This window comes from Ceratotherium simum, chromosome 17, assembly GCF_057802395.1.
Source record: "Ceratotherium simum simum isolate JZ-2026a chromosome 17, ASM5780239v1, whole genome shotgun sequence".
NCBI lineage: Eukaryota > Metazoa > Chordata > Mammalia > Perissodactyla > Rhinocerotidae > Ceratotherium > Ceratotherium simum.
The window spans coordinates 19277697-19288406 of NC_141916.1; the positions used below are offsets into that span (position 1 = coordinate 19277697).

The 10710-nt window shown below is 55.6% G+C and overlaps 1 protein-coding gene across 4 annotated transcripts in view; it reads left to right on the forward strand.

Annotated features, from left to right (window-relative positions):
• FMNL3 (formin like 3) overlaps window positions 1-10651 on the forward strand; it is a 54222-nt gene extending 43571 nt beyond the window's left edge. The window contains exons 10-27 of one of the 4 annotated variants that reach the window (XM_014786422.2): window positions 523-597; window positions 1213-1323; window positions 1617-1763; window positions 2190-2291; window positions 3301-3580; window positions 4043-4111; window positions 4201-4325; window positions 4526-4728; window positions 5746-5980; window positions 6125-6193; window positions 6322-6402; window positions 6505-6634; window positions 7316-7476; window positions 7788-7889; window positions 8222-8314; window positions 8605-8728; window positions 8857-8973; window positions 9692-10651. In XM_014786422.2, the coding sequence (XP_014641908.1) occupies window positions 523-597; window positions 1213-1323; window positions 1617-1763; window positions 2190-2291; window positions 3301-3580; window positions 4043-4111; window positions 4201-4325; window positions 4526-4728; window positions 5746-5980; window positions 6125-6193; window positions 6322-6402; window positions 6505-6634; window positions 7316-7476; window positions 7788-7889; window positions 8222-8314; window positions 8605-8728; window positions 8857-8948 (2199 nt within the window). In that variant the 3' untranslated portion in view covers window positions 8949-8973; window positions 9692-10651. Of the gene's footprint in view, window positions 1-522; window positions 598-1212; window positions 1324-1613; window positions 1764-2189; window positions 2292-3300; window positions 3581-4042; window positions 4112-4200; window positions 4326-4525; window positions 4729-5745; window positions 5981-6124; window positions 6194-6321; window positions 6403-6504; window positions 6635-7315; window positions 7477-7787; window positions 7890-8221; window positions 8315-8604; window positions 8729-8856; window positions 8974-9691 lie in introns of all 4 variants that reach the window. The other 3 variants (XM_014786421.2, XM_004428991.3, XM_087442435.1) reach the window with 3 other exon arrangements.
• The last annotated feature ends 59 nt before the right edge of the window (window positions 10652-10710 follow it).

Below are 10710 nucleotides of genomic sequence, written 5' to 3' on the forward strand. Positions count from 1 at the left end.
TGCTAGTTCCACCCCTTCCTCCTCTTTGGACCTCTTCCCTAGCATCCATTGTTCAAGCCAGGAAATGGCTTTTCCTCCTTGAAGCCAGAGTCTCAGAGGGGTCTCTGGATCCCCCTCAGCACAGGGGCTTTCCTGCACGTTGGCCTTTCTCCTGCATCCTTACTAGGACCTCAGCCTCCTGCCTGAGCCACGGCCTCCAACCTCCCTCCTTCCTTCAATAACTCGGCAACACCAGACCCCTGTGTTTCTTCTTGGCCTATCCTCAGAAGCACTTAAAGCCCAGACTAAGAGCACAGGCTTTACTGAGCTCCCTCAGCAAGTTGGTGGGGGACCAGGGACCCAGGGCCCATGTCAGGTCCCAGGGTTTCTTCTGTTGTGTCCTGAATGGCCCATCGCATAGCGAGTTGTGGTTAAACTTGGTCTGAACCAGTCCCTTTGCTGTGATGTTCCTGGGAGCCAGGGCTCAGGGGCTTGGGTTCTGCCTGGGACAGATCTTTTTACTGAGAAAGTTTGCATGTTCAGGTATGCAAGGAGCTGCACCGCTTTGAGAAGCTGATGGAGTATTTCCGGAATGAGGACAGCAACATCGACTTCATGGTGAGGAACTGGGCCTGGGTCAGGCACATGCCCAGCAGGGCCACATGCTCCTTGAGAACAGGGACCAGGCAGACAGCGTATTCTGATATTCTGTATAGAACCTAGAATGATTGTCTCTACTCCATAAATGCTCCTTGTCCACATGCCCACCCCGGAGAGCTTTTAGAAACTTGAGGACAATGTCATTTGTGTGTCTCAGATCTACCTCCTTTCCCCCTTTTTGTGGCCTTACCATCCCTGATTTGGGTCCTCTCTGAGCTACTTTCGTTTTCCCAAACTCTTCCTCCAGCTTCTCTTCCCTTTAGTGTAGAGTCTTCAACTAAGTAGAGCTGTCTCAAGAAATACCTGCTGATGTGCAGAAGAAATTAGAGAGCTGTATCTTCATTTACATCTATTTCTCATGTAATTTACTTGTCTTCATACACTGAATATTAAGTTTAACATTTTTTTAAGTTAAAATACTCTTATTGCTCCCAGAAAGACTTAATTATTTTAATTCACTCTTTTTGATTATCCACCTGGTGATGATGGTTCTAACAGCTGCCTACCCTCCTTGTCTCTTGGGTCTCTCCTTGCCCTGCCTGTCTCTGCCCCTCTGGGCTGCTGCTTCTCCAGGTGGCCTGCATGCAGTTTATCAACATCGTGGTGCATTCGGTGGAGGATATGAACTTCCGGGTCCACCTGCAGTATGAATTTACCAAGCTGGGGCTGGAGGAGTTCCTGCAGGTGAGCTGGGCTAGAGTCCTAGAGGACCAGCTTAGCCATAGCACAAAGGGTTTTTCTTTCACAAGAGCCTAGTCTTCGATGCTCCTGGAAGCTTACCTGTCTTTATTGCCTGGGACTCAGGCCTCCTGCAGAGGGCTCCCCAGTCAGGCAGCTCCATGGGGCGAGAATCTGGCACAGCCATAGTGGGAACTCCCTGGATCTTGTGCTCAAGGAAGTGGTCGTGGAGGGTGATGAGGACTAAGTCTTTCTCAGGAGGCCCCCCAACTACTACCCTCTCTGCTTTTCCCCAGAAGTCAAGGCACACAGAGAGCGAGAAGCTGCAGGTGCAGATCCAGGCATACCTGGACAACGTGTTTGATGTGGGGGGTTTGTTGGAGGATGCCGAGACCAAGAATGTGGCCCTGGAGAAGGTGGAGGAGCTGGAGGAGCATGTGTCCCATGTAAGTGATCTTCCTTTGCTGCCAGAACCACTGTTGAGGGTGGGGAGAGGATGAGGACATCTGAGTTCCAGGAATCCTAAACTGACCCACTTGCCTCCAGAGTGAGCCTGAGGGAAGCCTTAGAACCCACCAAGGCTCTCTAGAGCATGCTCCGCTCTGGCTGAGGCACCGGATCATCCATAGATCAGAACACACACTGACCTCCATGGCTAGGCGTGAGGTGGCCTCAGGCTCGAGAGAGTCAGAGGTGGTCATTTGTCTTGTATCTATTTCAATTGATCTCAGGCCCTGGGCCCACAGGAGTGATGTAGGGAAGCCACAAGGCCAAGCTGCCTTTGGGGCCTGGGGCCTGACGGGTTCAGGCTATGCTGAGTGCCCAGGCTTTAGGGCCAGCCCTGAGCTGAACCTGCCTTTCCCATGTTGCAGCTCACAGAGAAGCTTCTGGACCTAGAGAATGAGAATATGATGCGTGTGGCAGAGCTAGAGAAACAGCTGCTGCAGCGGGAGAAGGAACTGGAGAGTATCAAGGTACCAAGTAATTGGGGAATGGAGTCCCTGACTGGTACTGGGCGCCTGGGGATCTTGCTTTCTTTCCTGAGTTATGGCAAGTCCTCATGAATCCAGATCTTGATTCACCCTTGAGGCACTCAGATGAGGGTAGCCCGATGATTACACCCCATTTTTTAGTTGGAGAGGGAAGCTGAAGCCAGAGTGGTCTAGACACACGCAGAAGAGGGTGGGAGCAGATGGGGCATCTGCAGGCACCTCTGGAGTCCAGGCCTCCTCCTACCAGCCTGTCCAATTGCTTTTCCCTCCCCTGCACCTCCACGTGCCACCCCCTGCCCTGCGTAATGAGCATGCCTGGAGTAGCCCAGGTACTCGGAACTATTTATTAGGATATCCACCAGGTATCCTAAATTGAGAGAGCAGGGGATCCTCATATTTCAGTGTCTTCTCTCTCCCTCACCTAACTTTCTGTTAATTGTAAAATCCTCCCCCAACTTACCTTTTCTTCCATGGAATACAATTATGCTTACTCTGTTGAGCTCAATATATATCTGTGGAGCCCCTGCTAACAGTCTGAAGCACTGTATTGGGAGTATGGAGGATACAGAGCTGGCTAAGGCAGGGTCTTGTCCTTAGGGGGCTTCCAATTGAGTGATTATACAAGGCTATAATGAGAGCAGTCCCAAGTACAGAGGGCTGACAGCGGCCCTAGTAGGCTGCTGGTGGATCAAGGGGGTTTTCCAGGGGCAGCCTTCTGCCTGTGCCCTGAGAGACCAGTGAGACTAAGGCTGAAGCAGAGAGGAAGGACATTTCAGAGCTCCAGCTGGGCAGGCCAGCTCTTCTGCTCACCTCTTTTGTTCTGCTGCATTCCAGCTTTGCCTGGTCCCCACTTTGGTTTCTGCCACTCTCTGTCTCATAACCCTCCCAGAAACCCTAGTTGAGAGACCCTTGGGTATGAAGGCTTCTTCCTAGGGGCAATGACTGCTGCGCCTTCAGCCCACTCTCCTTAATTGTGCTGTCTGCCTGATAGGAGACTTACGAGAACACGAGCCACCAGGTACACACTCTGCGGCGGCTCATTAAAGAGAAGGAGGAGGCCTTCCAGCGCCGATGCCACTTGGAGCCCAGTGCCCGGGGCCTGGAGTCAGTGGGCAGCGAGGCTCTGGCCCGGATAGGCCCTGCGGAGCTGAGTGAGGGCATGCCACCCTCCGACCTGGACCTCTTGGCTCCAGCCCCGCCCCCTGAGGAGGCCCTACCTCTGCCTCCACCACCGGCTCCTCCCTTGCCCCCCCCAGCTCCCCCATTACCAGGTAAGCAGGACCCTGGGAGCTGGGAGAGGTAGCCTCATTGTGGGGCCAAACCAAAACCCCAGTCAGCAGTGTATTCCTCAGGGAGAAACTGGGGATGTGGCTGGAAGGATATAAAGTCAGGTGGGAGAGGGCTGAGGGAGGGCTAAAATCTGAGGAAGGCTCAAGTTATTAGGCAAGGGATGTCTAAGGGCAGACATGGATCTGTTTTAAGGAGCATAAAGATGCTGCTCTTGATCCCTCTGAAGACAGCCGAGGAGAGGGCTTAGACGAAAGCAGGAGTGAGTGGGTCAGAGACTAGCAAGACCTGCCCCTGTCAGAGTTAGGCCCCCTGGGAGCCACTCAGGCAGGGAGTTCATGCAACTTCCTACTCTGAGATTCTTTAAGGACAGGTGGGGCGGGCAGAGGGGAGGCAACTCTGAAGAGTCTCTTGGCCCCTAGGTCACTATGCCTTTCTTCCTCCAGACAAGTGTCCCCCAGCCCCACCTCTCCCTGGCGCTGCTCCCTCTGTGGTGTTGACAGTAGGCCTGTCAGGTGAGTGTTCTCAGGGCTCTGGGCTGTGCTAGTGGGGCCAAGGGAGTGTGTCCTTGGCCCCTGCCTCACTGATCCTCCTTCCAAACCAGCCATTCGCATCAAGAAACCTATCAAGACCAAGTTCCGGCTGCCTGTCTTCAACTGGACAGCACTGAAACCCAACCAGATCAGTGGCACCGTCTTCAGCGAACTTGATGATGAGAAGATCTTGGAGGTAGCAGGGCCTGGGGAACTGAGGGGTGGGGTTGGGGGCTGGGGTCCAGGTTGCCCTTGTAGCCAGATCTCCTGGCCTTGGAAAAGCCCTCAGACTCAGCCCTCCATGAACTAGAGATGAGCCGATGCTGGTCATGCTGCCAGGGGGTCCTCTAGTAGTATGAGACCACAGCCTTTTCCCTTCTCGTCATCTCCTGCCAGGACCTGGACCTGGACAAGTTTGAAGAACTGTTCAAGACGAAAGCCCAGGGCCCTGCCCTCGACCTCATCTGCTCCAAGAACAAGACAGCGCAAAAGGCTGCCAGCAAAGTGACCCTGTTGGAAGCCAATCGTGCCAAGAACCTGGCCATCACCCTACGCAAGGCTGGCCGCTCAGCTGAGGAGATTTGCAGGGCTATCCACACGTGAGGCTCCCACTGACCTGGCCCTGGTTCCTAACCAGTGGGCAACCTAATTCTCCATGTAGGATCCTGGCCTTCCCTCGATTCTAGAGCATCGACAGAACTGCCTCACACGCCTCAGTTATCCACTGGCTTGGCCAGAACTTACTGCTTCCATGCTCTTGCAGGCACTGTGTGGGTGCTGGGGATTCAGCCCAGACCTTCACTCAAGGAGCTCCCAGTCTAGTGGGAATAGTCCAGTAACACTGGGTGATAACCACCAATGTGGCGGAGATATAGGCAGCTTTGGAACAGGGAAGGCCAGGTTGCTGAGCTTGGTGATCAGGGAAGGCTTCCCAGAGGAGGCAATGTCTTGCCTGTGACCTGAAGGAAGTATTTATTTAAAGTGCAGTTCAGGGGGCTGGCCCGGTGGTGTAGTGGTAAAGTTTGAGCGCTCTGCTTCGGTGACCCAGGGTTCGTGGGTTTGGATCCTGGGTGCAGACCTACACACCACTCCTCAAGCCAGCTGTGGCGGCGTCCCATATACAAAATGGAGGAAGATTAGCACAGATGTCAGCTCAGAGCCACTCTTCCTCAAGCAAAGAGGAGGACTGGTGACGCATGTTAGCTCAGGGCCAATCGTCCTCACAAAAAAATAAAGTGCAGTTCAGGGTCTGGAGGGAGAAGCATGGTGTCCTAGATACTGAAAATTGGCTGTGGCTTTAGTGTAAGGAAGGGAGTAGGAGAGACAGGGTAGGGAGGGGAGCAGAAGTCTTGCAGGCTGGGCTTCCTAAGGCAGGCTCAGGTGTTGATTTCTCCCTAGGAACAGAGGAAAGACATTGAAGGGTTTTTAAACAGGGCATAGATTGTTCCCCTAGGACTGTTACTAGTGCTATGACAGATGAGGCAACAAGTCTTCTGCCTCTGGCTGTATCCTGCTCACAGCTCCCACCCTCAGTCCTTCTAGGAGCTGGAGGATAAAGGGATGATGGATAACATGGACAAATGAGAGACCTGAGGTGGTTCCTCCCTCCTATGCAGGTTTGACCTACAGACACTACCAGTGGATTTCGTGGAGTGCCTGATGCGCTTCCTGCCCACAGAGGCCGAGGTGAAGCTGCTGCGGCAGTATGAGCGGGAGCGGCAGCCCCTCGAGGAGCTGGCGGCCGAGGACCGCTTCATGCTGCTCTTCAGCAAGGTGGAGCGGCTGACCCAGCGAATGGCTGGCATGGCCTTCCTGGGCAACTTCCAGGACAACCTGCAGATGCTCACACCGGTACAGCCTCCACCCAAATCACGGTTGTCTGCAGCTACCCCTCCGCATGCTAGTCACCTCCCTGCCCTACCAGTCCTTCCAGCCCCTCACTCACTTTGCCCCATCTCGGCGTGGGGTTACTCAGCTCTTCATCTTGCCTTTCAGCAACTCAATGCCATCATTGCAGCCTCCGCCTCTGTCAAGTCCTCACAGAAGCTGAAGCAGATGTTGGAGGTGGGGAGAGGTTGTGGATGGGGGTGCTGGTGGTTCCCAGGTGCTGGGTGGGGGCCTGGGGCCACACAGAGAGGAGGAAGGAGCCCTCAGGGCTTGGCCTGACCTCCTACCATGTACCTTTTGGGCAGATCATACTTGCTCTGGGGAATTACATGAACAGCAGCAAGCGGGGAGCTGTGTACGGCTTCAAGCTCCAGAGCCTGGATCTGGTAAGATGGCGGGGGCAACATGGGCCAGGAAGCCTGAGGGACAGCGGCTGTGGAACCAAGGTGTTCACCCCTCTCACATTGCCCCCTGACCCCCTCTCCCAGCTGCTGGACACCAAGTCCACCGACAGGAAGATGACACTGCTGCATTTCATTGCCTTGACGGTGAAGGAGAAATACCCTGACCTGGCTACTTTCTGGCACGAGCTGCACTTTGTGGAGAAGGCAGCAGCAGGTGAGGGCAGCCTGGCCCAGCGAGCCTGCCCTCGTGTCCAGCCCAGAACAATCCTAGAAAGCTATGAGCAGAGGGAACACTTGGGTCCCTTCGTTTCTGGCTCTTGTTATCTTCTTTCTGACCACTTCAAAGCTTTCCGCTGGGGCCATGGGCAGGGGCCACCTCAGAGGGAGCCTTCCTGCAGGCACGAGGCCCAACCCAGCCCTTCCCACCTGGGTGCAGTGGGAGCAGGAAGAGGAAGGGCAGCAGTGGCTCCTTACTCCCAACTCCCTCAGGCTGGCCCCAGAGACTGCATTTCTCTATGATGTATGTGAAGTGCTTAGAAAAACCATAAAGGCCCCCACAGACATAAGGTAGCTGTTATTTCTGCCCGCCTCGTGGAAACGGGCAGGCCTGAGGCAGCTGTGTTTGGAGACCAGCAATCTCTCTGGCTTGCCTTCCTTTGCTACCTTGCTCTTTGGGGTCATGAGCTCACAACCTTCATTCCTTTTCCTTTGCCCCTGTGAGAGCCTGGTTAGCTTACTGTGCCCCTCTGTCAATGTGGGTGGCTCAGGAAGCAGCAGTGTGACCACCTGAGTGAGCCGTGCAGAGGGGGAGGGCCAGAGTCCACTGTAGCCCTGGGCTGGGAGGTGGGCATGTTGGACCCTGGGCGGGCCTCAGCCCAGGCTCTGGTGACCACAGTGTCCCTGGAGAACGTGCTGCTAGATGTGAAGGAGTTGGGCCGGGGCATGGAGCTGATTCGGCGGGAGTGCAGCATACATGACAACAGCGTCCTTCGGAACTTCCTCAGCACCAATGAAGGCAAACTGGACAAGCTCCAGCGTGATGCCAAGACAGCTGAGGCGAGCATAGGGTGGAGGCGGGTGGGAGCAGCCAGGGCCAAGGCACTATGTCCCTCTAGGTGGGCTTAGTCCTGGTTCTTGGATCAGAGAACTTTTATCAAGTGGCTGGCTGGCTGTATGTGGAGGACAGGGGACGTTGGGGGTGGCAGGCCGCTGCCGCTGGAGACATACACTCTAGGGAGCTTTGGGAGCCTGGTTCTTTTCCAGCTGGCACGGGCTGGGGCTGCTTTCTGTGGGCCTCCTGTCCCTGGTGGGGAGCCGGGCTTCTCCTTCCCTGCCAGGCTGACCCCTTCTGCCCACCCCTTCCCCAGGAGGCCTACAATGCAGTTGTGCGCTACTTCGGTGAGAGTCCCAAGACCACACCTCCTTCTGTATTCTTCCCAGTATTTGTCCGATTCATTCGTTCTTACAAGGTGAGTGGAAGAGAGACTTTTAAAGAGGAGTTTGGCTGAGAGAAAACTGGTGGGGGAGAAAGGGCTGGACTTGAAGTCTGGCCTTTTCCGTCTTCTCCTCTGAGTCCTGGGAGGGAGCGTGGAAGCTGGCCTCAGGCCTCTTAGCTGTGAACTGGTGGGCAGGGTGGGGGCCCAGGCCCTTCCTGTCATTGTTTTGGGCAGGAAATGCCCCTCCAGAGAGTGGCCACCTGGGGTTGCTGGTCCCACTGCCACCCACTCTCCACCCTCAGTGTCAGCCCCTCCCCTCACAGCCTGTGTGAGCCTCACCACCCTGCCCCCCCAACGGTTCTTAGGAAGCAGAACAAGAAAATGAAGCCCGCAAGAAGCAGGAGGAGGTAATGCGGGAGAAGCAGCTGGCTCAGGAAGCCAAGAAACTGGATGCCAAGGTAGGTGGGACCAAGAGCTGGGGCCTGGAGAACAGGGCAAAGGATTAGGAGGGGGTGAAGCAGAGAAGTTGAGAGGAGATGGAAAACTGGAGCCCATGGACCACCCAGAGGGGCTGAGGCTGGAGTCCAGAAGGATGGGGAGAGGAGCTTTGGGAGAGGATTCCTAGGCAATGATGGGGGCTAGGCTGCCATGCACAATCAAGGGCATCCTCAGACGGCATTTTGGGGCAGGAACCAACCCCAGCGTAGGTTAGTGGTGACTCCCTACCCCTTCAAATGCTCGGCCCTAGACCCCATCCCAGCGGAACAAGTGGCAACAGCAGGAGTTAATTGCAGAGTTGAGGCGGCGCCAGGCCAAGGAGCACCGGCCTGTTTACGAGGGGAAGGATGGTACCATTGAGGACATCATCACAGGTGGGGCCCTTTTCCCTCCCTGGGGCCTGGCCACTGGGCCCAGCTCCCAAATCCAAACCTTACCCTTTTGGGCCCTCCTCTCACCCTACCCCCTGGGGCCTGACCACTGTCTCTCTCCTGGGCCACAGTGCTGAAGAGTGTCCCTTTCACGGCCCGTACTGCCAAGCGGGGCTCACGCTTCTTCTGCGATGCAGCCCACCATGATGAGTCAAACTGTTAACCCCCAAGGCTGGGGCCCTTGACAGGTACTGGGCACCACAGCTGCCCCCTCTGCATGCCTACCTCCCAGGACTCCTGCTGGGACCCACAGGCACCTCCTCCCCTGCATGAAGTAAAACCATCCTCTGGCAGCCTCGTGGTGATGGGGACATACTTCTCTCCTTGCATGCCCCATGCTCTGCGAAGTGTGGCTAATCCCCTGCATGTGCCCTCAGGGGAGTGGTATCTCTCCCACTAATGCTGTCCTGGCTTCTACTAAGACCCAAGGGGTAGGGAGTTGCCAGAGCAGACAGGACCAGGCCACTTCCTCTGATGGCTGAGGCTGAGAGGCTCCATTCCTGGGCCCAGGTGTCCTTTGTCCTTGCCTCCCACCTCAGGGTCCCTCCTCCGAAGAGCTCCAGCAGTTGCTTCTGCCCAGGGGCATCAGATGTCCCTTGACCTCTGTTTTCTGATATCCAATCTGCCTGAGGTGTCTTCCCAGCTTCAGGCTCTTGCTGAGTCTACCTTGTTTCTGCTACTTCCCAGTGGCCTCTAGTCGCCCCCACTGGTCCTCTGAAAATGCAGAGCCCCGGCAATCTCCCTGACCATCCCTTCTGGCCTCTCTTTAAGCTTCTCCCTCATCGGCCTCATGGCTGACTCTCCTCTTGCCCTGCCTGTGGGGCTGCTCCTGAAGAACTCTTCCTATAGACAGTGGGGCCTGGCCCAGCCTCCCTGCCTGTTCACAGGCCTCTGTCTTCCCCACAGGCCTCCACCACCAGCCCATTGTCGTTCGCCACCAAGCCAGGAGTGCTGCGCCACCCAGTGGCCCACCTCGGGCTCCAGGCCCCCACTGAGACCCTTTTGGAGGCAGAAGCACTTCAACTCTCAGAATCCTGCAAGTCCAACCAGTGGACCGGAGCCCTGGAATTGGCCAAGGGCACAGCAGAAAGCTGTGCTGCTCTCAACCCAGTGTCCACTGCCACCCCAGTTCTCAAAGCTGCATCTTCCCTGCTGAAACTGTGGGCACTGGGTCTTTCAGGGCCTGGCACTTCCCTGGTGCCTCCAGTACTGCACTTTGCCCCCAAGGTCTTCAACTTCATTTCCTGAAGAGTCAGCTCAGAGCTGGAAAAAAACATTTCCAGCTTTAGCCTATACAGGGGCACCCAGGCCTCACTCTCACCAGAGCCAGAGGGACGAAAGGAGAAAGCAACTATCCCTTCTTTTCCCTTCCTTTTTGCAGCCCTATGGTCAGCTATGGTCTAGAAGTGTCCAGGCTTAGGGAGCCCTGGGACCTTGCCAATCTCAGATCATCTTTTACCAGGAGCAAGGCCCACCTAAGCCTGGGCCCTGCCCAGCTGTGCCCTAATGATAAGGGTAGAGGACAGGCTCCATGCTCACTGCCCTTGGCCCTTTTCTTTCTAGGCTGACTCTCCCTGCCGAGGTGGGCCAAGGGGTAGTGGTTTTCTTTGCCCCGGCCCCACGATAGCTAGAGAAAGGGAATGCCAACAGCATCCTTACCTCCTTTCCTCAGCTAGATTTCTTTTTTTTTTGGCAGGGGGCAGGGGGCATGGCAGTCTTAGCTATTTTCTCAGTCCTCTGCCAGTTTATTCTCAGCCCCTGGAAGGGAACACAGGGGCCCACTCCTTCTTGTATATGTACCACCTCCCTTCTCGCTTGTACATAAACCCCAGACCTTCCTTATCTCAACAAAGGCTTGAAGCACCAGGCCTGACTTTGTCTCCTCTTTCGGAGTGTGGGGGGCTAGAGTAGCCCTTTAGCCTGAC